This window comes from Macaca mulatta, chromosome 13 (genome assembly GCF_049350105.2).
Source record: "Macaca mulatta isolate MMU2019108-1 chromosome 13, T2T-MMU8v2.0, whole genome shotgun sequence".
NCBI classification, from domain to species: Eukaryota; Metazoa; Chordata; class Mammalia; order Primates; family Cercopithecidae; genus Macaca; species Macaca mulatta.
In genome coordinates this window covers 101,385,860-101,412,264 of record NC_133418.1, presented here as the reverse complement: position 1 = coordinate 101,412,264, position 26,405 = coordinate 101,385,860, and the positions used below count along the sequence as shown (strand labels likewise).

Below are 26,405 nucleotides of genomic sequence, written 5' to 3'. Positions count from 1 at the left end.
GGGGAGATGAGGAGGGGAGATGGGGAGGAGGGGGAAGAGATGAGGAGGAGAGAAGGAGGAGGAGGAGGGGAGGTGAGGGAGGAGGAGATGAGTGGGAGGGGAGATGGGGAGGAGATGAGGATGGGAGAAGTGGGGAGGAGGAGGAGAGAAGGAGGAGGAAGAGGAGAGGAGGGGAGGAGCACGCTCACGCCCTGGTGCTAACGGGACAGACCCACCAGACAGGAAATGCAGACTGGAGAGAATGGAGATGCTGAGCCCCCAGGAGAATAAGTGAGGGCATCAGTATATTTCAAGATGAAGAAAAGGCACTGCCAAAATGAAATGCAGCAGAAAGCTGCCCCTCTCCACTTTGGGAGTGCCTAGACAAGCTGCTGTGCACATTGGCATCAAGTAGGCACCAAGGGGGGTCTGGCATACCCTCCTCCCTGTGGTGGTTAAATGCAGCTTGCTGTATCCAGGAGTCCAAATAGGGGCAGCTACTGCATATCCCTGGGAGCATAAAGGTGGGGACACTGTGGCCACTGGCACGACAGCTTGTGTGTAAATGTATGTAAGAACAGGACACATGAGAGAGAAAGTCTGGTCCAAAAGGCAGGTGCACAGTGGCCCCTGCATTGATCCCCTTGGGACATGCTGGGAGCCAGCTGGGTACCTGCGATGCACATCCTTCCAACACCCCCTCATCAGGCTTGGGACACAGGGAACTGTGATTCTCATTGTGTGGATGAGGAAACTGAGGCTCAGAGACATTAAATCCTTGCCTGGGGCACTCAAGTAATGAAGGAACATGGACTCAAACCCCTCACTCTTGATGCCCTGTTGTTCTGGCCCCCAAAGGCATCACACTCCCTGTGCCCAGCACAACGCATCATGCTCTCTGTTCATGCCCACACCCCTTGTCCTGAAGTCAGGACTCAGCCCCCTCCTCCAGGCAGCTTTCCTGGACTCACAAGGCCAGGATAGGCCACCACCACCCCATTCACATCACAGCATGTGATTTCTCTGGGTTGCACCTGTTTTCTTACCTGACTCCACCCATCTGATCTGCTGGAGAGCAGAGCCTTTGTCCTACCTAATCACAAAGGATGGACAAATGCAAACGGTGGTTCCCAAGAGGGAAGGAGCATGGAAAACTCCCACTCAGGACCCCGGACCCTGGCCATCTCTCCTGGACTCTCCCAACAACAGGGGTGACTCCTCCCAGCCCTGAAGTCAGTGCAGGGCTTCCTCTGCCTGGAATGCTCAGTCTTTCCTTCATGGCCCAGCCTAAGGCCTGCCCCTCATCCCTGCACTCGGGGGCCTTTAGGACGCCTGCTGAGCATTCAACCAGACGCTGGACATCTGCATGGGTGATAACACTGGGAGCTTCCACATATAGCACCCGCGTGTTCTGGGCATGGTTCTAAGTCCTTTGTGCGTATTAATTCATAATTCTATGGTGTAGATACTTGAATTATCTCTGTTTTAGAGGTGAGAAAAGGAGGGCACGGAGTGGTCTGTGAGCTTGCTTGGCTTTCCTTACTTGAAAGTAGCAGAGGCCGGGCACGGTGGCTCACGCCTATAATCCCAGCACTTTGGGAAGCCGAGGAGGGTGGATCACGAGGTCAGGAGATCGAGACCATCCTGGCTAACACGGTGAAACCCTGTCTCTACTAAAAATACAAAAAAATTAGCCAGGCGTGGTGGCGGGCGCCTGTAGTCCTAGCTGCTGGGGAGACTGAGGCAGGAGAATGACGTGAACCCAGGAGGCGGAGCTTGCAGTGAGCCGAGATTGCGCCACTGCACTCCAGCCTGGGTGATAGAGCGAGACTCCGTCTCAAAAAAAAAAAAAGAAAGTGGTAGAACTTGGATTTGAACCAGGCAGCCAGGCTCCAGAGTCCTACTCCTACCCACCACCCTGAGTGAGAAACCTCGTCCTGCCCTCAGGAGCTCACAGTCCTGGGTGAGACAGGCTTCTGCACAGTGACATGAGGAGGTGACAAGAGCTGGTTACAGGTGGACCCAGTGTGCAGAGGAAGAAGCTGTCCCACCCTGATCTCGGGTCTTGGATGTGGCATGTCTCATGTGAGGTGGCCTGGGATGTGCTGGAATGTCTTTCCTTCCCCACCCTGGGGACCTGGCAGGTCCCAGGTTCCAGTGGACCCGCCTGGTGGTGCCCAGCATCGCTCATGGACCCTACAGTGCTGGCCTATCCCCTGCAGTGGCGATGAGCCCTGGGAGCCTTGCACCCAGGTTTACACATTAGTGGCAGGAGGACAGTCCGCTGTCTGGGGAACAATATGTTTGCCTGCCCCTTGTAGAGGGAGCAAGCTCTGTTTTCTCCCTCCTGTAATTGTTACCATCTGTTTCCCTCCATCATGTTTGTTGATGTTTTCTTGTTTTAAAACTGAAATGAGTCAGATTGGAAGCTGATTTAGGAAAAAGTATCTGGGAGGAAAGCTCAAAGTGGCCATGGGGGACTCTGTGTTCTGGAGCCATTGGAAAAGAAAAGATTCTGTGGGGCCAGCAGCTAGGGTGTCTGCCAGCTACTCCTGCCCTGTGGGGGCCGGAGTCCCCCCGCAGCCCAAGAAGGCTGGGGCTGTGTGGGTTTGTGTGGAATGCATGTGTGTGGGCTCAGTTATGTAAGTAGGTGAGTGGACATGTGCACACTTGTGCACCTGTGTGATAGTGTGTGCATATGTGAATGTGAATATCATCCCGGGAGTGGGGTTGTACAGCATGGACTGTGTGAGAGGTTGGAGTCTTGTATTCAGAAGGAGGCAGACGCAGAAGGAGAGAGCTGCCAGCTAGCTGTGACCAAGGTCTGGGTTTGGAGGGTCCCCCATTTCTGCAGCTGACTTAAATGTGACCTCAAGTGAATCCATGAACTAACTCCCCATGAATAACCAATAGAAGAGAATTTTGATGCCAGTGCTAACTCCAGATGAAGATGAGTGGGTTGGCTGGGCTTACTTGGAGGTATTTATAGATGTTTCTCCAGGGAGAATGGCCCCTGGAGGTGATCCCCAGGCGTCTCACAAGGGGCCATTGGTATTCCACATGAACTGTGCATGGCTGGAAGTCTAGCAATTACTACCTGGACTGTTGATCTCTGGGGCAGTTATGACCCAAAATATTTGACCAGCACTCCCCTGCCTGCCCCACCCAGCCCCAGATGTACGCTTAGGGTTCCTCTGTGGTACAGGAGGTTTCAGGGTCCTAGAAGGACCAGGTACCAGATAGGAACTGGCTTCCTGAGCCATTAAAACAGGGTTTCAACTGCCTTCTTCTCAGGGATTTTACATCTCTGCCACACCCCTTCCCAATCCCATGCTGGTATCCACCAATTACCTGGACTCTTGCTTCTTCATTGTCATTATTTAGCCAAAGAAAGATGCCCTGAGGCATTGCCCCTCACTGTCTATATCTATGAGCCTGGCTCAGCTGTTTCTTGACCTGCAATTCAGACCACCCACCACCAGAGGTCGTGATGCTTTGGTCTCACAGCCAACCGCTACATTTCCCATAGATGTGGTTTTGAATCAGCATCCAGCCTGCTTTCCAGTCCTTTGCTTTTGTTTCTTGATAATCCACAGCCTGTGGAGGAGTCTCTGGCTGCAGCAACCCAGAGAAAACTGATGGAGAAAGACTGTGCCTCTGGCACAGCATCCTTCTTATAAAAGGCTACTAAATATTCCTGCATTCTCGGGTCCCCTAAAAGTAATAATAGCTGCCATTTGCTGAGCCCCTGCCTTGTCCCAGGTACTTCGCTAGGTCCTGGAAGTAGAAGATTCCCACTGCTTGTTGAAATCAGCCTTTCAAAGGAGGGATTGTCCTGCCTACTTTATAGATGAAGGAGAGAAGCAGGGGCTCAGAGAGGTGGAGTGACTTGTGCAAGGTCACAAGGCCAGTTAGGAGTGGGCCAGGTCTCAAATCCAGACCTGCTGAATGCTGGCCACAGCTCTGATCATTATGAAGAAGGGAGGCAAGTCCAGGAGAGCCAGGGTGCTGTCAATTGGGAAATATGAGCTATGGTCATCCAGGCTGGTTGGGTTTTCACCAGAAGTTCTCAGATCCTGCTCCTGCCCTTGAGCCTTTGATCCAGAGTTTCTCCTTCCTGGGAAGCCACATGATCTGCGCTCAGCCTTATAACAGGACATGGGGTATAACTCACTCCACTTACTGTGATGTTTAGGAGCAAGCTAAGGAAACTTCTCGTGTCTGCATATTTAAATGCTTTTATTAAGTGGAACAAGCTATTTCTGAACATGAGAGTGGCCAACAGCCTTAGAGGAAATTAAAATGAACCATGACAATGGAAAATTGCACAGGGGCACGGTGGATTCTCCGGAGATAAATACAACAAGCCTTTCAACAGCATTCGGGAAAGACTAGAGATCATGGAGATTATGTCGTGAGAGGAAAAAAGCAAACCATCAGAAAATTAGAGCTCAGGCTGGTAGGAGGACCAACTGGCATGCTAGTCAGGTCTGTGGGTGTCTGTCTCCATTCAACACTCCCTGGGGTCTAGTGGGCAAGGTGGAGCCAGAGAAACAACAGGCGGATTGATCTCCACTCGATTTGGCCAGCATTTCTGAACACCTACTTTGTGCAGGCTGCGTGGATCTTATGGACTGAATTGTGCCCCCAGCAAAATTCACAGGTTGAAGCCCTAATTACCGTTGTGATGGCATTTGGAGATGGGGCCTTTGGGAGATAATTAGGTTTTGGTGAGATTGTGAGGGTGGGGCCCTCCTGATGGGATTAGTACTCTTGTAAGATGAACAAGAGACACCAGAGCTCACTGCCCAGTGAGGACACAGCAAGAAGGCAGCAGTCTGCAAGCCAGGAAGAGAGCCATCCCCAGAACCTGCCCATGCTAGTCCCCCCACCCTGATCTCAGAGGTCCCAGCCTCCTTGACTGTGAGGAATGCATTTCTGTTGTTTAAGCCAGTGGTCCCCAACCTTTTTGGCACCAGGGACCGGTTTCATGGAAGACAATATTTCCATGCACAGGGGTAGGAGGGCGGGGGGCAGTTTCTGGATGAAACTGTTCCACCTCCGATCATCAGGCATTAGATTCTCATAAGGAGTACACAACCTGGATCCCTCGCATGCACAGTTCACAACAGGGTTCGTGCTCCTATGGGAATCTAATGCTGCAACTGATCTGACAGGAGGCACAGCTCAGGCAGTAATGCCAGCAATGGGGAGCAGTTGCAAATACAGATGAAGCTTCACTCACTTGCCCATCACTCGCCTCCTGCTGTGTGGCCTAGTTCCTAAGAGGCCACAGGGTGGTACTGGTCTGTGGCCCAGAGGTTGGGGACCCCTGGTTTAAGCCATCCAGTGATATTTTGTTTTGGCAGCCTGAGCTGACTAATGTAGTGAGGAGCAGAGCTGGGCCCTTAGATCTTGGCCTCAGAGAACTGCCAGGCCTCGAGGGGCTGTCAACTGGACCATCTAAAGTTTCCATAGATATCAGCTGTTGTAATTATGATCCTGACTCTCCTACTAGCCTGTGCACTCCCCTAGGCCAGAGACTATTGATAGCTGTGTCTGCAGAACAGGATTGCCTCTCAGTAAGTGTGGGGTGGGAGGGGGACTGGATGGATGGATGACGCTCCTGCAGGCGATGGGCCCCAGCACTGAGGGAGTGGAGCTGTGGTAGCCGGACCACAGTGCACATGCAGACAGAAGCCCTCCCTTGGACATGAAGGGAGGAAACCTTGGCCTAGGCAGTCCGGGTTCCTGCTGAGGAGGGGACATCAGTGGAGGGCATTTGTTTGGGATCCCATCTCCAAGGGTGGGCCAGGCCCAGCCTCTTGAGGAGTTGGCACCGTGGCTACCCAGCCTCTTGCAGAGAAGACCAGAGCCTCATGCTGCCCTGGTTACCCACAGCCCCTGTGTGCAATGCCCATCCCCGCCCCGCTACTCCCCAGCACCACACCCGGGGAAGGGAAGTATCTGTCTGTCTGCCCCAAGAGGGCTGTTTCTGTGTCCCCTGCCTCTTCCACCGCTGCTTACGATCTCTCCGCCGTGCCTCTTGCTGTGGGCCTCCAGTGAATGTAGATGGCATCTGGCTGCCCCCGTGTTTCCTGAAGGCTGAAGAGCTGGGCTGCTGCTAAATACCAGTTCTTTTTAAACATCACTTTAACCACCTCAATTCTGAACCAAGATGGGGCCAAAGAGAATGCCTCTGCCTCAAGACCCTGCCTGGCCACACGTGGCTCTCATTACAGACAGCCTAAGCAGGCACAAAGCAGCCAGCACCCAGGAGCTGGAGGAAGGCACGCCGAGGCCCTCGCTGCGTCTTCTGGAACATTCCCACCGAAGAGCGGTCATTTCTGCCCAGCTCCGACCCCTATACCATGTCAGAATCTAGGCTTCCGTCCTGAGACCCGCACTCAGGTGCTGACTTGCTTGGGTGAGTCTTGAAGTCCCCACAATAAAACTGCTGTATCTCCTTCGGCGCGCCTTGCGTCTGAGGAGCCGCCTCCGAGGCCGTGTGTGCTGCCCTGTTTGTCTCTTTGTCTCGCTGCCCCTCGGTGTGACTCTGCCGCGTTCCCTCTCTTGTTAGGCCTCTAATGAGGTCGCTGAGGATGTCGTGTCAGGACTGTTGTTTGGCGTCAAGAGTCGAGCTCTCCGTCGACTCCGTGCTCTGGGTGTCAGTGCCGCGAGTCACACAGCAGAGGTTTTAGAACGTGGAGCTGTTCCCTTTTCCCAGTGAGTCTTTGTTTGCAATTAAAAAAAAAAAAAAAAATGAGGAACGCTCTGCCCCCGACTAGAAGGGAGGAGGCCAGGAGTCTTTTTTCTTTTTTTTTTTTTTTTTTTGAGATGGAGTCTCGCTCTTGTCACCCAGGCTGGAGTACAATGGCACGATCTCAGCTCACCGCAACCTCCACCTCCCAGGGAACAGGGCAGCAATTCTCCTGCCTCAGCCTCCTGAGTAGCTGGGATTACAGGCACCTGCCACTGTGCCCGGCTAATTTTTGTATTTTTAGTAGAGATGAGGTTTCGCCATCTTGGCCAGGCTGGTCTTGAACTCCTGACCTCGTGATCCACCCACATAGGCCTCCCAAAGGGCTGGAATTACAGACATAAGCCACCGCACCCAGCCCGAGCCCAGGAGTCTTAATGAGTGTGTTAAGCGACTACTGAGGAAGGTCACAAAGGGAGTCACAGACAATGGGGACTTGGTCTTGGGGTTTTTTCTGGCTCTGGGAGGTCCTGCACACAGGAGGGCTTAGTTAATCCTAGAATGCCCTCTGGGGAGGCACTGGGAAGGCCCTGGGGGTGGGGCAGAGGGGCCAGGGCAGCCCCTAGCCAAGCCGTTGGAAACAGCCTGCTGCTTCTTCTGGGGTCATTGCGAGTCATCTCCATGCAGGCCCAAGTAGCTGGGCTCACAATTAATGTTGAGGCCAGGCATGGTGGCTCACACCTGTAATCCCAGTGTTTTGGGAGGCCAAGGTAGGAGGATTGCTTGAGCCCAGGAGTTCGAGGCTGCACTAAGCTGTGATGGCACCACCACACTCCAGCCTGGATGACAGATCCAGACCCTGTATCAAAAATAGTAATAATAATGTTGGCTGTTCAGACTGTAGTCTCTGAGGGCCAGGCCCCATCCACAAATGGTTCAGTAAGGGAGTCCACCTGTGGCCCCACACCGGCCGGTAGCCCTGTACAGCGGACTTTTCCTCGCCACCTTCACTACGGATTTCAAATCTGAAAATAACAAAGGCTCCCGGAAATGGGCGTTGTGTGATGTGCGTCTGCGAGTCTGCAGCTGACCCTGGGGAGGGCGGGGGGTGGGCCCGGAGTCACTGCCCGCAGGGCCGGCAGTTGGAAAATGTCCTATCAAAGGCCAGAGCGGGGGCTGCCCCTGCCGTGCCCACCTCCCCGCCCACTCTGGCGACACGAATGGAGAGGGTCGCCGTGCTCAGGAGGGCGCTGCCTTGTCACCAATGCCACGGTGACCAGAAACAGGCAGGGCGGCGGGGCCTCTGAGCAGGCCGGACCGCTACAAGGAACGCGGCTGTTGGGGGAGCGGTGCGGCCTGATTGAACGGGGATGAAAGGCCCGGCCCTGCTCTGTGAGAGGTGCCCCTCGCGCTCCTCCGCGTCCCTGTCTGTCCGTCTGGGCCACTGGCTCCCGCACATCACAGGCATCTGCTGAGGGCCAGGCCTGCCCTGCACCTTTCCGCAGAATGAAAGGGAAACTGGTATCAGAGGGGAGCTGAAGCACAGGAAACGGCCTCTTTCTTTTCAAAGACTTCCGTTTGTGATGGGCTTTTTTTTTCTAGGTGATCTTATTTCAAAGCCCCTTTGAAAATTTTGTGGGTTTTGTAATGGATGAAAAGTTACTTGGAAATGGGACTAAGAAGTTTTCGGTTGAAAGTTGTTAGAGGAAAGTTGAAAGCTTTTGAGTTGTAAGGTTCTGCCAGATTTATCATTTCCTTTGTCCACAAGGCGCATCCACTGGGAGGGGGGCTTGGAGGAAGGGGCTGGGGGCCCGGACAGGGCACATTCCAGAGCACGGTGCAAAAATCAGCCCCATCTGTGGTTGCTTTATGTGTGCAAGGGAGGCCATCTGTGCTGCACTTTCAGCAAAAGTGTCTCCAAGGTATAGACTTTGATGTTGGAAAAGGGAAAAGCAAACATACTTCCAGGATACTATAGAAAGCTGGGTTCTATCAAAGATGCGGGCTACCACACAGGTGTTTCACATCAGAAACATCATTAAGAAAGAAGACAGGGCCCCAACAATCCTGAGAGAGGCCTGGCACGAGCCTGGAGCACGTCCATGCTTGAGATCCGAGGAGAGGAGACACCGGCGAACAGCACCGGGAGGAGGCGCTGGGAAGAGGTTTAGGTCAAGAACCAGGAAAAGCATTGTTGCTGAAAATGGAGGGGGAGGGGCAGGGAGTTTCCAGAAGGAAGGAGGAGGAAGCCATTGTTAGGGATCAGAGAAAGAGGATGTGAAATGCTCCCGTATTTGGCATCAGAAGGTGATTGTTCATTTAAAGGGGGTGGTTTCACTGAAGTACAGAGGTGGGCGGCACCAGGAGTGCAACCCAGGGAGATAACAGATAGCCCCAGTGGGCTGGCAGAGTCACAGCAGGAGGCCCCATCGGGCTGACACAGTGTGGGAAGGAGAGGCCGTGGCCCGTGTGCTTGCAGGTACCTAGGGTGGGCTTTAGTATTATCCTGACAGAATGGCGTGGGCACAGCCTTAATATGGCTGAGTCTGTTTATGGGGCTACCGGCCACAGCCGGGGAGGCTGGGGAAGAGGTAGCCTGGGAACGTTCCAGCCATCCTAGAGCACCTCTGAAGGTCTTGTGATAAAATAGTAGACATGGGTTAGAGTCCCAGGCTTGCCATGCTTTGAGTTTTTTGTTTGGTTTTGTTTTTGAAATGGAGTCTCTCTTTGTCACCCAGGCTGGAGGGCAATGGTGCTATTTTGGCTCACTGCAACCTCCACCTCCCAGGTTCAAGTGATTCTCCTGCCTCAGTCTCCCAAGTAGCTAGGACTACAGGTGCACACCACCATGCCCAGCAGATTTTTTTGTATTTTTAGTAAAGATGGGGTTTCGGCATGTTGGCCAGGCTGGTCTCGAACTCCCGACCTCCAGTGACCCACCTGCCTCAGCCTCCCAAAGTACTGAGATTATAGGCATGAGCCACCGCACCTGGCTGCCCTGAGTACTTTTGAGCTTCTCTGGGCCTTATTACTCTCATCTGTGAAATGAAGGTAAGAACGCAGAATTCGTCATGGAAGGAAATCAGCACATGCTGGCACCTGGCATGGAAGAGGCTGTTAGGACAGTGGCTGGCCAGGGAGGACCAGTTCACCTGTGCCTGGCATCCGTTTATGGCTTGGGTCTTCACGGTGATCCAGTGAGAAAGGGCATAGGAAGTGACTGGTGGTTTCCACTTAAAGTATTTACAGATGACCCTCAGGGCTGGACACCAAGCCCAGGATCACAGGGCAAGGACAGGGCCAGGCCTGGGGCCCAGACGGGATCTGCAGTTGTAGCTCCCAGCCCAGCACGTGGCTGCCCTCACCAAGCCTGTCCTCTGTCTCTCACTTGCTACTCAGCCCCTCATACCACCTGCCCCATCACGTCCTCTGTCCCCACCTAGGCTCTCAGCAGGACCATTTAGCCTTCAAAGACATCATCATATTCTGTAATATGATTGGAATCTGAATATATATTTTAAATGACAAGATTGAAATTAAAATTTAAATAAAGAATTACTTTTCTGTAAGTTGCTCCGAAAGCAGTAATTTAGCAGCAAATTGATAGAGAAAGGTAAGCACTGGTCCTTTAAACCATCATGCAGTTTCCGGCATGCGAGCCAGAAGTGTCTCAATTTAACACATCATTGGTTAGTATTATTAGAAATTTCATCAGGCACCGGAGCGCATTATGGCAGGGCTCTGAAGGGGAGGCCGAGGGTGCAGACCTGGGGCCAGGGGGCCAGAGAGGGCAGCCTCATTAATGAGGGCAGGTGGGGCTCGGGAGACCCTCCCCTGGCCCCACGTAGGGATTTGACTGCGATTATCTTCTCATTTGTAGTTCAGTAGCAATCAGGAAATGAGAATGGAGAGAACCGTAAATGTCATTTGCGCTTCCCGGAGACCACAGATTTCCAGCTTTGGCGGCTCTCAACATGTCCTTCTGACCCCCTGAAACCTAGGCTCAGAACAGAAGTCCTCAGACGTGGCCTCGCGAAGGAGCTGGTTCCCATGAGCCACATAAGCAAGACCCAGAACTCTCCCAGTCAGGACCTGATGAGCAGCATCAACCCCGCGGTCCCCATGCACAGGCCCAAGAACTTAAACGCGAAGACTTTCATTGATCCCCAGAGCGAGTCCATGGACTACCTGCCGAGCATCCCCTGTAGGTTTATTAAAGGGGCACATTTTGGGGTCCCTCACCCCACACCAACTGAATCAGAACCTTCAGGGTAGGGTCCAGAAACTTCCATTCCTCTAGTCTTCCAGATGCTGCTTTTGTGCACTCACATTGGAGATCCCCGTGGTGGTGGTCGGAAGCCCTCCCTAAGTGATCTTGGAATCAGTGTTCTCAGTGATAACCTGCCAACACTAGAAAGCCTAACAGCCCAGCTATAAACCTATGAACTGTCATCTGAAAGATCCCAGACACCAAGATATCTCCCTAAGCCTGACTTTCTACCATTGGAACGTAATTCCTTTCAAGTAAGAACTGTCTTCCTGGGGCTTCACCTTTGTAGTGCAAGAGCCCCTGAGAGGCCCACATGCTCAGTCCCCAACACCCTGGTCTGAATATGTTTGCCAAAAGCTGGATGCCATCATTCCCCACAGGTGGACCTGGCACCATGAAGACCTCAAGTGCCCTGCAGAGGGAGGGAAGCTGAAAGAAAGTGAAATATCCACTCTTTGCAGGGAATGGCCTGCCCAGCAATGCCCCCTCCTGGAGCTCATATCTGGTGTGATATGATTCCCCCCAGGGCAAGCCAGGGCCCGGTGGTCAGAGGTGCCTGCAACAAATGCACTTCTGCTAGGAGCACTGTGCAAATTTGCTCTTGCTATTCTCAGAAGAGCCTGGGAATAACCCTGCAGAGTGAGAAGAAAAAGGAAATGACAGCATTCACCCCCCAGTGCTGGGCTGAGGACACTAGAGCCTCCCCCACCCATGTGCTCCCAAATCCCTGTTCCTCTGCCACCAGCCTCTGCAGAGCATGGATTCTGAGCAGTGCTGGCCTCCTCATGTCACCCAGCTTTCCAGACTGCAGTCTCACCTAAGTGGGTTTGAGTTACAGGTCACATGCCATGCCCTAGCTGCAAGGGAAGCTGGTAGAGCAAGTTTTCTGATGTAGGGAGTTCCAAACGCGTGGGGCAATCAGAACCATGCCAGAGTTGCAGGGAGGGCCAGTGCATGTGAGCATCCCTTGCCAGAAGGAGCCATCAGAACTCAGAGCCAGGTGGGTGGGATGGGCACACCAAAGCTTGTCTTCCCCAAATGAGCTGGGTGTTGTGGGGAGTCCAGAGATGCAAACAAGGCTCCAGATGAAGCTCCGGGTACAGGGAACTCCAGGCTACCCCCGGCATTGTCCTCCCTGGGGCTCCTCAAGTTTTCATCCAAGACCACTTCACACCCACCACCCAGCTGGGCTGTGTTAGGGAAATGCTGCACTAACTTTAGTTTTGGCATTTATGTAATTAGAGTCCCACTATATTTATGCTGCCCCCAATCCTCTACAGAACGCAAAGAGATGCATGTAACACTATGCATTTTTATGTCCAGGATAAGGCACAAATGACTTTACCCTTTACTATTTTGCAATACATACAAAATAGTAAGATACACACACAGTAGACTGTGTATCCTTTTTTTTTTTTTTACCTGTTTCTTTTTTAGTGGCTGTAAATGACACATTTTATAATATCTCCCAAATTTGTGCACAGGAATTCTGAGAGAGCTTGGCTGAACAGTTCTGCTGAGCCCATGATGTTGACTAGTAACCCTTGGTGATGTTCAGCTGATTTGCTGATGGTCTGGAGGGTCTAAGATACCAAGGCAGAAGCTTCAAGCCTCTTAAAAACATAGGCCCAGGACTGTCATAGTGTCGCATCTGACATACTATGTCAAGAGTCACAGGACTGTGTGTGTGTGCATGTGTGTGTGTGTGTGTGTGTGTGTGTGTGTTTTAATTTGGCTACATGGAAGCTCCGTGCTATGCTGAAGGCTCCACTGTAGCAGTTCCAGGAGCCCCGTGGCCTGCATGTGTGCAGTGTTCTCTCTACCCATGTTCCCTGGTCTGGTCTCCCCTTTGCATTTCGTCGTGATTTTACTGTACCTTTTCTTAACGGTAGCACCAGTCTCTCTGTTAACAGGGGTGGGAGTGAGACAACATCATGGGTCTGTTCCTTGGGGTCTCTCTCCAAGCCTGTGTCACCCCCACGGCTCCCTGGTGCAGGTGTCCCATTATACTGGTTGTAAATTCCTCCAGGGCAAGACTTTGCCCAGTACGGATCCCTGGTACCTGATGGTGCCTCTGGCCCAGAGAGGGTGCTCAGTGATGCTCAGCAGAAGGCCGCCCTGCCAGCCGTGTCTGCACCACATGGTACAGGGCATCGTGGCCTGCAGGTTCCGGTCTGGGAGACAGTTTCCTTGGCAGGAGAGAGCTGTGGGTGCTGGCATCATCATCCCTCCAGAAAAGGCCCATGTGTACCCCGGAAGTGGACTCTGAAGCCTGTCTCTGCCAGATGTATCTAGGCTGAAAGTGCACTGTTTGCTGTGGGGTCCTTTGGTGACTTGGGCCCCAATCCATCTGCCAGATTGAATCCTGCCTAGCTTTTGTGGCCCAGCCCCAGCCCATCTCTTCTGGAAGCTTCTTCTCGAGGCTTCATTGATTCACCCTCTTCTGACATCCTTGGGCAAATAGTGGAGGGTGCTGTGTTCTGTTTTCTCCGGGAGACTCCCCCAGGTCCCCCCAGCTCAACAGAGGCAGTAGTCACCCCTCAGTGTCCATGCCTTGATTGTGTCCAGGCATCCGGAGGGGCTGACGGGTTCTGCTGGTCAGTGGATTGGGCCATCCAGGGCTCCAGCAGCATCCAGGACAACGGTGTTAAGGGCCCCAGCATACACAGCCCCCATGATATGGAAACCTCAGCCCCCCAGTGAGGGAACCGTGCTGTTTCACTGCTCTGCTCTGTGACTCGTGTCATTCACTCTCCCTGGAATCCACCCTGTGCATTCATTCATTCATCGAGCCAACAGTGATGCATGCTTCTTCCATTGGCCAACACTGTAGCTCAGAGACCCTGCCCTCTTGGAGTTATGGAGCTTTGCCTGCAAAGATGGGGCAGAAACAAGGTCCTGGGGGTAGTGCGCTAAGTACTGTGGTCATTGGGTGCACAGAGAGTAGAAGTGAGAACAAGTGAGGCCTGGGAGGACCCCAGGGGAGTCCCTGCCATCTCTCAAACCTCAAACCTCCCTTGCCACGCAGGACACTGCTAGTCTATGCTGTACCTTTCTGCAAAGTAGAAAAAGGGGTTTCCTCTGGGCGGACAAATTAGCAAAAGCATCTCAGGGCTATGTGTCACAGACTCCTGGGTCCACAGCCTGCTGAGCAAAGGGTACTCCATGGGCATCCACTGCTCCTGCCTCCCCGGGTGAGTGTCAGCCCCTCGCCCTCTACTAGGCATCTTTCATTGCACACCACCTACGGCCCTACACACTTTTCCCTAAATTAAGCAGGTCCCTCAGAGCAGCTCTGTGGGCCATGCACGGCTGGTTCCCCCCAAGCTGGTGGAGTGAACCCACGTGTCCTCTGAGACTGCTGCAATGTGGAGGCCCCCAGCCCCCATGGTCAGCAGGTGCCTCCCGCTCTGCACTGCCTCACAGAGAGCTTCAACCACACAGGCCCTGGGTCTTTAGTGTTCTTCAGTTGCTGAAAGAAGCAGGATGCTGTCAGCTGCCATAAAACTGTGACCTTTGAAAATTTACAAGAGCTCAGGGTTTAAAAAGCGTCTGCGTTAATGATGCATCCCATTAGCATCTCATTAAAGGAAAGCCAAGAGAAGCCTGCTCAGGCCCGATGATGGGCAGATAGGGCCACTCTGTGGGGCCAGGCACGGAGAGGCTCTCCTGGTCTGCCTCTCTCTGCCAAGTGGCATCATGTCACTGGAGCAGAAGGCATGGCAAGGAACACTGGGGAACGGCCAAAGGTCTGGGTGGCTTCACTGGTGTCCCAGATGATGGCAGTGGAAGGGCATGAGGTGAGGCTTGCTCAACTCTGCCTTCCTCCCTGCTGCCCAGGCTAAGTTCTCCTGGTTGGTTTTCATGGCATTCTTGTGTCGTCAGCACCCCCCGACCAGGAGGCATGGAAATCAGGGTGGCCTGGGCTTGCGGGGATTGTGAACCACGGGAGGAAAGAGTTAGCAGGAGCTGGGCTCAGAGCTGGACCCACGGACCTGAACATGGTCCCCTAGAAGCTTCCAGAACCCAGGGACCATGTGGCTTTACTGAGGGCCTGGAACTCATTGCAAGAGGGGGCTGTGGTCAGGCTGCGCTGACGCACATCACCAGTGGCTCTGCATGTCACCCACCCGGGGGCCCAGGCTCCTCGGCAAAGGGCACACCCCGTGTCCAGGTTTTTTCTGGAGAAAGTGGAGGAAGGAATGTCATTGCATTATTTTAATAAAATAAATAAAATTCCTGAACTACAGGTTGCTTGTAGCTTCAGATGTTGTGAGTGCTTAGTAGAAAATGGGTAGCCTTGTGTATCTTTCCTAAAGAAGAAAAAAAAAAGACTTTTGGTTCTCACCACAGAGCTGCTTTCTTATACATAAGAAATTGCTTGTAGTATTCATGAACGACACAGCCAAATAGCAGGCCGGTTGTAGCCCACTTCGCCTGCTCACAGCCCATCTGGGCCCGCCTCTGCACACCCGGGACACCCCAGCGTCTTTGCCTCAAGCTGTTCATGTATCGAGTCCTCCCACTGTGACGCAGCAGCCACTTGAGGGCAGGGCTGAGTCTCGGTCATCCGCATCCCCAGTGCCTAGAGCAGTGCCCGATATAGACCTAAGGCAGAAGAAACAAACTAAATGAATGAGCGGCAGGAGTGCTCTGAAGCCAAGGGGCTGAGCAATCTGTGTTGGAAAAGTGAGATTTTTTCAAGTTCAGAAACTCCAACAATTTTAGGGTGACCGTTGGAACTCCTGAAGTTTTAGTGCTCAGAACATGAGGACCCAAACTTGAGGAGACCCCAGCCTCCTCTCCTGGAGGCAGGGGCTATTCCAGGGCAAGTTTCCAGATGCTTCCCTTCCCTGTCAAGTTGCCAGGCCGGAGTGTGATTCAAGAGGGGAGAAGAGTGTCTGTCGGAGGATGCTGGAAACCTCAACAGCCTCTTGCCTGGGACACCTCCAGGATCCCGCACGGCGGAGAGGGGCTGCAGCACCTCCTCCAAGCAGGAGGGGCTTCTGTGCTGTCCGTGAAGGGAGTGCTGGTCATGAGGCTGGGATCTTAGCATTCACACTTTGCTGCCGGGGACGGCATTGGACTTGGCATAGGCTCCTTCTCCCTCGGATGCCTCTGATTCCGAGGAAAGCAGTCTCCCCACCTCTGAGCCACCAGGACCTGAGAGCCTGGAAATACAACGAAAGCTGCAGAGTGGACAGATCCTTCAGACAGGGCACACGTTAAAAGCTGTCTATTTGGAGAATGCTGGAAAAACCATGCTATTGTTCCCTAAGACTATTAGTGAGTGCAGCGAAGTCCCCAACCCCCTCTCCTCCCAGCTTCTGCCTGTCCCACAGATAGAAATGGGGCAGGCCCTCTGATAAGGAAGCTTGTCCCTTGAATTGTTCTTTTCTCAGGAGATTCACCCTTTTCCTTTGTTTCTTGCTCTGTTCACAGAAGCAAAGCATCTGAAATGCAGGCCAGAGATAAAGTGCAGCCTGATGCAATTAGCGGAGCGCAGCCCACAGGTCCTAATGGGATACGGCTCCCGCTCCTCCAGCAGGCCCTTATGGAGGCGCTGTGTGTCGTCTGCACTATGCGTCAAAGCCCCAAGTGTTGCCCAGCCTCCCTATCCACACCCCCTCTCTGTGCCTGGCACAGAACCCAGGAGAGCCACTCTGGTCAGAGGGGCTCAGCAGCAGGCCCTGCCTCCCACCAGCTGGGTTCCTGGGTCAGGTTTCATCAGAAGTCACGGTAAGGACCATGGTCCTCACCTGAGAGGCCTACAGATGCCCCTGGAGGCTCCTGTGTTCTTCTGTGGCTGTTCCCGGTGGGCTTCCGTGTCCACCCCTCATCCCACACCTGGTTGGGCTCTGGCTGTGCTCTGGGGAACTGTGCTCACTCTTCCCAGGGCCACCTGTCCTGACACCCACACCCCCGCATATCCCAGGTATCTTATCCCAACCTCTCCAGCATGTTTCCAGGAGTATTTTCATTTGTTTGTTTTTTGCCTATATATATAATGGCCATAGTAAAAAAAAAAAAAAAAGGAAAATACGGAAAAGTATAGATAATAAAATAAGTTACCCATAATCCCCTCACCCAAGAATAACATCCCTGTTAACATTTTGGTCATTTCCCTCCTACATATATTGTCTGACACAGGCGTGTTTGCATAGGGAGGCCATTTGTGTGTCATTCTGGGGCCTGTTTTTCTCATTAAACATTATACTGTAAGCATTTTGTCATCAAGAATTCTTCACACATGATTTTTGATAGCTATATAATATTCCGTTATAAGGCTGTGGCTCAGGGAGACAAATGCTGTCCTGGTGGTTTTGGTTTTTGTTTTTGTTTTTTCACTCTGAGGTTTATTTTTTCATTCATCTGCAAATCTGAGCTAGAGAGTGGGCTCACAGAGCGGAAAGCCTGCCTCCTTCCTGCACAGAGGAGCTGAGGGTCCCACCGTCCACCTAGGAGCAGTATCTGAGCTGTCCCCGCCATGGGCCTCAGCTCCCACCTTCCCCACGCCTCCTCCATAGGACGACTGGGCCTCAGAGGCTGGGGTGGGGGCAGGATGGGAAAGGTATAAAGTCCCTCACCTGCTGCCTGCCGGTGGCCCCTTGGAAAGCTGTCCTCTCCCGTGTCCAAGAGCCAGCCAGTGGTGACACAGAGGCTGGGCTGGGCACACAGTGCTCAGCACATGCCCTGATAAGTTGGTAGCATCTGTGTGCCTGTGGTTTGTGGATGGTCCGAGGGCCGGAGATCCCATCTCATAGCTCAGAACGCTCTTCGCATTGTGATAGGGCTGGTAGAGTGAGTGGCCACGGAGGGTGTCCAGGGAGGCACTAGCCTGGGTGTTCTTAGAGGCAGGAGCTTAGCAGAGGTCCCAGCTGCTACTACTATGGCAGAACCATAGTAGGCTCTGTCTCTGACCCTGTGCTCAGTGGGTGAAGCTTAGGCAACGGGAGGCTTGTTTCGGAGGCTAGGTCCCTCCTAGGGAGTCTTGTTCTGGAGAATGGTCCCTGGCCAGGCCATGCTCACCTCCTCATCTGCTTCCCACAGGCTCCTGGCATCTCCAAGGCAGACAGTCAGTCCCAGGGACTGGCGACCAGCATCCGGTGGGGGCAGACGCCTATCAATCAGTCCACACCCTGGGACACTGATGAGCCACCCTCCAAACAGATGAGGGAGAGTGACAATCCAGGTACGTCCCTCGTCAGCAGATAGAAACGACTGAGCCCAGGGCTTGGTGGGAAGCTAGGGGCTTCCTGGGGACCCCAACTCCTGCACAGCAGGTCTTGACCCCAGGGCCTTCAGAAGCCCCCTCGTCAGGTTCGGGGGAAAGGCACTGTGTGTAATTCCCTGTGAAGGAGCTGTCTCTCTACTTCTTTCTCTGCTACTCAAGGACTCCAGAGAGCAAAGGGAGTGAGAATGACATTATCGGGGTGACTTTGAATTGGCTCCGGATTCTTTTGAATCATCGTTCCCAAACCTGGGTACTCTGATTCATAACAAATTTCTCAAGACATGCCTTCCAGTAAGGTTTTTCCTTGCTAATGGTTGTATGACAACTGGGGTGTTCTACCCTGGGGAACTGGGAATTAACTCACCAGCTCGTACAACATCCCAGCCCTTCTTTGGACAGCTCCAGCCATAATGAATGCCCTCTCTTTTATCTCCCGTTGGCCCCAGAGCCCCCCCTTAGGATCCACAGAACACCTCAGTTTGCCCCTCCACACAACAGCCCCACAGGTGCCAGGAGACCCCTTTCATGCCCCTCTCAAAGTCTTAGGATAAACACCCCAGGCCATTCAGCCATGCCCCACAGCCCATAGATTCCAGGCCCTTTGCCTTCCAGGGCTTTGCTCTGCCCCCTGCATCCCTCTTGAAGTGCAGCGTCCAGAACTCAATGCAAATAGCCCATGAGTGGTCTGCCTGGCACGTGCTTCCTTCAGCACCTCTGGTCTCATCACTGCTCAGCTAGTAGCCCCGTCACATGCTGCCTCAACAGCACCCCAAGATGCCCCAGCAGCTACAGTTACCCCTGTTCATGTCCTCACAGTTGGGCTTAGGCAGCTGGGTTTGGGGACCCGATAGCAAGCCCTCATCAGTGTCCCCCTGTTTGCTGTTAGGATCTCTTAGACACCAGCTTCTGTTGCTGACCCCACCCCTCCCAAGTATGTTCCCTGCAGACGTGGTCCTGTCTTCCACGTCAGGACCAAGTCACGGATTAAAATGCTGGGAGCTTGCCACATATAACTAGAGGCTTCTCTTTAGGTCCCTTGTACCCTTGGACCATTCACCACATCATAAGTAAATCACCTCCATGGCACTGTGTCTCTGTGTCTCCGCCACAGAGTCCCCTGGGGCCCCACCCATTGTGCTCTGAAGTTGTGACGCATTTTTCCAGGCTCCCTGGCTAATCCTGGAAAGAGCAGAGCTTGGGATGACATGCCTCGTGCCTAAGACACCCAGGCTGGCTCATAATGACACCACCTCCCCTCTTCAGGTTTGGGGACAGTTCTCATCAGCAGCCCGTTCTAGAATCTTGCCATGACTTCACTGAAGTTTCTTGGCTTCCAGTTCTCCCTGACCTCTCTCATTATCAAAATCATAAATATGTGTTGCACATGTATCACGTGTCCTGTTCTGTGCATCATCGCAATGCTTACGGAACTGGCTCGGGAAAAGCTTGGGCCTACGGTCCCTCGGCTGGGAAGGGGCGACCCAGGCTTCGTACCGTGGTCTATGTGACTCTGAGCCTCGCTCCTCACCACCAGCCAGTGGCTCTCCCTTGGACAGTGGTCTGGTAGTGACCCGCCATCTTAGCTCCTGCCCCACGTTGGTGCCATTTTCTTTCTGAGAGGGAGCTCCCAGCTCCACATTCTATCCTGTGGGGCTTGTGGTGCTGAGTGGCCCTCTGCCCCCTACTCCCTCTCTCTCCCCATCCTCAGTCTACACTGCCACCCCAGAGCAGCTGTGAAAGCCAAGGTAGCATTTGGGCCATGGAGACCTGGACCCAGGCCCATTCAGTCAGAGGCAGCCCAGATTGGCCTCCCCTGTCATGGTGTCTCCCAGTTTCCCTCACAAGCCCCCTTAGGTCACCCCTCCTGGCACAGCTGACCTCGCCTCTGTGTCGGCTCTCAAGAGGTGTATCTGGACCCCACCTTGTTCAGCCAAAGTTTTCTTAAGGACTAAAGTGGAGTTCTCTTGTTTCCCCCAGGGCTGGCCGTGCCTACATTGCCTAGCACAAGGCCCGCCCTCGCCAGCAAGGCCTGGCCAGCCTTTCCACACGTCCCCCACCCGGGCCCCTCCCTTCCTGCGAGGACCAGGCTCCAGTGCCCTCACCTGAGGGCCCAGCGAACACCCCCGTCTCCACCATCCCCTTCCCCTGCCTCCCTCAGAGGCGAGCTTGCAGAAAGGGAGGAGAAACCCCAGCATTTATGGAGAATTCACCACCTGCCAGACACTCTGCTAGTTTTGTTTTGTTTTGTTCTGAATACATCTTCCTCATTCAGTTCTTCCCAGTAGTCCCCCGAGGTAGGTATTGCTAATGGCATTTAATAGATGAGAAGAATGAGGCTCAGAGGAAAGAAGAACTTGCTGAGGTCAGGCGCGGTGGCTCATACCTGTAGTCCCAGCACTTTGGGAAGCTGAGGTGGGCAGATCACCTGAGCTCAGGAGTTCGAGACTAGCCCGGCCAACATGGAAAAATCCCGTCTCTACTAAAAATACAAAAATTAAGCAGGCATGGTGGTGCACACCTGTAATCCCAGCTACTCAGGAGGCTGAGGCAGGAGAATCACTTGAACCTAGAAGGTGGAGGTTGCAGTGAGCTGAGATCACACCACTGTACTCCAGCCTGGGCAACAGAGTGAGACTCTGTCTCAAAAAATAAAATAAAAAAGAACTTGCTCCTGAGGCTCTTAACTACTAAATGGCAGAGCTGAGAGTGGAACCCAAGTCCCCAAGTCTCTCAAAGGGCTCTGCTTCCTTCTCTCTGCTCTGCTGCCTCGCACCTCTCCCAGGCATGCCTTGCTTCCTCCTCTGAGCCCCAATAGCTGTTTGTTCATAGACCCCCAGCACACTTATCCTGGGCTGCCACGATCACAGATTCCTAATCGGTCAGTTCCTGTTCGCAGGTGTCTCATTCACCTCTGTGACCCAGCACCCAGTGCAGGGCCTGGGGTGGTCAGTGTTTGTTGAGTGAATATGTAACCGGCAGATGACGTTTCTTCCATCTCCCTTGCAGGCACAGGGCCATGGGTGACCACGGTGGCCGCCGGGAACCAGCCCACCCTGATCGCACACTCCTATGGAGTGGCCCAGCCTCCCACCTTCAGCCCGGCTGTGAACGTCCAGGCCCCGGTCATTGGGGTGACCCCCTCACTGCCTCCCCACGTGGGGCCCCAACTCCCGCTGATGCCAGGCCACTACTCGCTCCCTCAGCCGCCCTCTCAGCCACTGAGCAGCGTGGTGGTGAACATGCCCGCCCAGGCCCTGTATGCCAGCCCTCAGCCCCTGGCCGTGTCCACACTGCCCGGTGTGGGGCAGGTGGCCCGCCCAGGACCCACCGCTGTGGGCAACGGCCACATGGCAGGGCCCCTGCTGCCTCCACCGCCGCCAGCCCAGCCGTCCGCCACTCTCCCCAGTGGTGCCCCTGCCACCAATGGGCCCCCCACAACTGACTCGGCCCACGGGCTGCAGATGCTGCGGACCATTGGCGTGGGGAAGTATGAGTTCACCGACCCAGGGCACCCCAGAGGTAAGTCCTGCTGCCACGTGCCTGCCCACAGGCCTGCGTCTGCACCTCCCTGCGCGGTCACTGCAACACCACCAGGACAGGAGTGTGCTTCATGCCAGCTCCTTCACTGGCCTCCCCAACCCAGAGGCTGCAGTGGAGCCTCTGCCTGCCCAAGACAACTGGCCTGAGATGGGGGAAGGAGGGGAAAAGTGTGGAGGGCGGGACAAGGAAGGTGGGGAAATGCGCCTGGGTAAGAAGAGGGAGCCCGGGAAGAGGAAGGAAGGGAGAGCCTGCAAAGCCCAGAGCCCGCCCCCTCCAGCCCAAGCCCTGGCCATTCTCACCTCCAACCCCCAAGGTCAGGCCAAGATGCAAAAGGGTGAGAGTAATCCACTCTTCGGGCACCACAGAACAGTCCCTTTTGGGGCCTTCTCCATGTTCCACCCACGAGGAAATTCAGAGCATGAACTGTGTCCTTCCCAGGGAAAGCACCCTCGGTCATGCCATCAGATGAGAGCAGTGCCCAAGGCAATTTAGTTAGGCCCAGGAGACGTTCCCAGACCATCTTGAGGCACTTGAATGTTTCATTTCAAGGATCCAGGGGTGACTTTGTGAGACCTTGGGAAAGAGCACCTCCAGCCTCAGCCTTCAGTTAACCCTCTTCCCCCAGCCTCAGAGGAGTTTCACTCCAGGGAACTTGAAGGTAAAGCCTTCAGAACAGAGCCTCTGGAAGGATGCATGCTGGACTTGGTCCTAGCTGGAGTTCCCAGTCTCAGGATTACGGTTCTTGATGTCTGTATGAGGGATCAGTCCAGACTGGAAGGCAGAAGGGGACAGGAGGACCAGGGCACACATATGAGGCTTGCTGGGTTCCTCTGCTATATGTTTGCCTAGCCCTTAGCGCCCCAGACAAGCCAAGTCCCTGCTCCTGCTGGATGCGGTGGGGAAGGCTGCTGGGCCACTGCCAGGTACAGGCAGCTCCCTGGCGGGAGGGGGCAGGAGAGTCCGCGGCAAGCAGTCTGCCCCAGTGGGGTATCTACATCTCCTTTGAAAGAGGAGACTAGACGGTCCTAGAAAGTATGCATCTCTGGGCACAGCTTCCCAGCCTTCCCACATAAAACCCCTCGAGATAGCATTTTGGGGGGGCTCTGCCTCTCAGCAGAGCAAGGAACCCCACTGGCCACTCTCCTGTGTTCTCTCCCAAGTCTCTTCCTTTGTCATTTTAAGCAATTTTAAGGCCTTGTCAAGCATCCCAACAATAAAGCTCGTGTCTGGTTGCGGTCGGGTTTAATTCCCAATCTGACTGAGCCCTGACTGCTTTTGTTTTGGAAATCAGCACTAGTTTTAAATGACGAAATTATAGAAAATTACCTCTAAATTCTGGTAAACTCTTGCTTTAAGATCTTTTTAAAAAAATGACTAAATTGATTTTTTGTTTGAATTGTTTTGGTTAAGCTCCGTCTCCCTTTAAAAAAAGAAAAAGAAAGAAAGAAAGAAACTTACTCCCAGCTCCAGTTCATGAGTCACCAACTCTGACAACTGGGCAGTGGGAATCCTGCTTCCAAGGCTATGCCAAAGCCCAAGGCACCAGGAGGCATATTCTCTCCCCACATCGCCCCTCTGGGGTCTTCTAGGGCTAATGCAAGATCTTGCTGGCTTGCCACGTTCCAGGCATGCATCTGGGAAAAGGAGCTGTTTTGTGCAAAAAGATAACTAGCTGAGATAGGACTGGAGTCCCTAGTTTGGGGCTCAGCATCAAGCTGGGATCCACCCCACTGAAGCTGCTGGGTGCAGGCAGCTAAACATTGTCAGCCCTGAGCCCATGAGATCAGAAAGACACAGGTGGCAGGGACAGGACCTTGTAGGACTTCTGTGCCCACGGGGTCCATGACCATTGCAGAGCTGTTCCTGTAACCTCTGTGTGGGGGTCTGAGGGTGTGAACCATCCTCTGTGGTCCTGAGCCAATGGACAGGAGGGGACAAGAAATAGGGGCCCTGCTAATATTCCCTCTGCCAGGCCCCACTGGGCAGACTGAGGGCCAGGTGAGGGCCAGGGATGGGGTGAACCTAGAAAGTGTGGTGCAGCCCTGCCTTCTGGTGAGCCAGCGAGACCCACCAGTCAGTGACAACAACTGACCCGTCCATCACCCTGATTTCCAGAGGTTGCCAGCACACTGGCTCTTTCCTTGAAATTCCATGTGACTCGCTTCTCTATTTACGGCCTCATCAGTTGATTTATCCCCTTGTATTTGTGGGGAAGAAAGAGTGATGCATGCGCCTACAAATGCCTCCAAACTCAAGCCTGGGTGGGTTTTGTTTTGTTTTGTTTTTAAATGTATAAGTAAATCTCTTTTCATTTCTAATCTTAAAAGCCTTTATTGCTGAAGCTATAATTTGTCTGTCAGACCTAATGTCAAACAACTGCATATTTTTTAAAATAAGAAACCCGAATTTTGAAACTAAATCTTTGAAACTTGCCATGTGAGAGTCATGCTCCTAACAGGACCACGTGGGCTTGGATTTGGGTCACTTTTAATTTTGCCCCTTAGGATTTTACATCTCTGAAGCCCAATTGATTTCACACTCCTAAATGACAGACAGCTGGCTCCAGGCGGGAACAGGAGGCTCTGCGTGATGGCGTCAACACAAGTCAGAACTCCACTTTGGAAAAGAAAAGAACTTTCCTTTTCTCCTGTTCTCTGTTTGAAACCTTGCCCAGCATTATAATAAGATCCACCATGCAACGCCTTGAGATCTAGCTCATTAAAGTCCCTGATTTTCCCGGCTATTGTTTGACGTGACAACCTGGCCTCTCCCAGGGTTGAGTAATTATGGGGAGATTCCCCTCTACGAAGAACAGGTCTTGCTAGCCAGAGGGATGGGCCACTGGTATTTTTAGACTTCATTAGTGCCCTGATTTAAAATTTCACATTTTGTTTCTTGTAATTATCTTCCGATCCACTGAGCTAAAATTTCAGTTGGGGTCCTATTAGTCTGCTTTTCCAAAAAGGGCATTGGGACTTTAATTTAAAACTTAACCAGTTGAAAAATAAAGGTGGCGTGGAAATGCTTTTTGATTTGCAATAGGTCAAGCGATTGTCTCTCATCTGTGACTAGAGAAGCCAGCTTGTGCGCCGTTCACTTTAATGAGTGTTATTTAAATGCATTGAGCACATATAGATTTTCTTGAGAAACGTACAAGACAAGTCTTTCTCTAAGAACAATTTGGGGGTGGGAGCAAGCTGTAGGATTTTTTTTTAGATGATATATTGAAAGCTAATTAAAAATAGATTTCATGTGTGCAAAGTGATAAGGGAGGAAAAAAGAATTCGTTCCATTTGAATCCTGTTATGAAGTACCTAAGACATTTGTCTCGTCGTTGGATTGGAACCGCTGAGCTAACACGTGGGGAGAGGTGTGGCCAAGCTCAGGCCTGGGTGAGACCTGGAGTCAGTGTTACTACGCCTGGGACCCCGTGAACCCAGCTGTGCGTGCCTGATGCCATAGCACGGGCTATGAATGTAGCTATTTCTACCCCTGCCGCCTTTGGCAGACAGTTTTTGGTGGCTCAGAGGATGCATGGGGACCTTTTAAAGTACCAGGCTCCAGGCCTAGTGGTGCGCCGCAGAAAGGCTATTGTGTCTTCACCTGCCTGGCTTGGAGTGAAAAGCCAGGCTGCACCTGCTCCCACCTGCTTCTAGACCAGAAAGCAAAGCCCGTGTCAACCTGAGCAGGGAAAGGTATCTCTTCCTACTTTATATTTTGCAGGCCTAGGGTGAGGGGTCATGAGGATCCATCTACAGGCTTGGCCTCCCTTCTGGGAAGCCGTACTGGAAGAGAGGGATGGCTCAGCCCCTTCCTTTGGTTCTCCAGCTCCTCCCTTCCCATTTTGGCACTGGACCTCCACCCCATGGCACGGTGTTCATCCTCGCTGCCACATTCGCCCGTGTCTTCACAGGTAACAGTGATGAGATCTTGTGAAAATACTCTGAGGCACAGGGAATAGCCGTGTGACTGGGACAAGCCTCCTCACTTCTCTGATCCTTTCTTTCCTCGTCTTTAGAATGGGGGTGACAGTACCACCCTCATAGGGCCTCGGGGAGGATTGAGTGAGATTGTGGACATGACCGTACGTAGCACTGTGCCTGCTTACCACCAAAAGCAGCTCTGACTGTTGCCTCTGGCCCAGGATCTAGAGAGTTCAGCAGAGAAGGAGGCTAGGGAAGGGGCAGAAGGCCAGGCCCTCCCCAGCGCAGAGGAGATGGAAGAAGCCCATGCTTGTTCACAGGGCTGGCAATCCCTGTCAAGCCATTTAACTTAGGGATGGGGACCCCTTCCCTAAAAGGGAGGTTGGATGCATCCCTTTTCTGGCAGGAGGACTCAGGATGGCTCTCCCCAGGCATGAGGCCTGGCACTGATCTCATCTCTCCTTGCCCCACACTCTGACATGTCCAGGGCACATTGTTCTTCCGCAGCCTCCATAAATATTCTGGAAGAAGCTGGGAATGCATGATAAAGCTGTTCGCCTACACTCAGGCCAGAGGCACAGAATGTTATCCAGACGGAAATTGTCTTCCCACAGACCTATTCTTCCTGTGTCTGTGCCTTAGAAGTGCCAACATGAATTCATCCAGGGTTCAAACTCAAGGCCTGCGTCGTCTGTGGCCAGCCCTTTGTCCACCTCTAGCACTAAGTCTGAAAACTCAATTAATTCAGGTTTCTACGTA

The 26,405-nt window shown here is 53.1% G+C and overlaps 1 protein-coding gene across 3 annotated transcripts in view; it reads left to right on the top strand.

Moving 5' to 3' along the window:
* KLHL29 (kelch like family member 29) overlaps positions 1–26,405 on the top strand; it is a 327,580-nt gene that overhangs the window by 239,891 nt on the left and 61,284 nt on the right. For all 3 annotated transcript variants that reach the window (XM_077960078.1, XM_077960077.1, XM_077960079.1), the window contains 2 exons: positions 18,000–18,141; positions 21,190–21,702. In XM_077960078.1, coding sequence (XP_077816204.1) covers positions 18,000–18,141; positions 21,190–21,702 — 655 coding nt within the window. The remainder of the gene's footprint in view (positions 1–17,999; positions 18,142–21,189; positions 21,703–26,405) is intronic.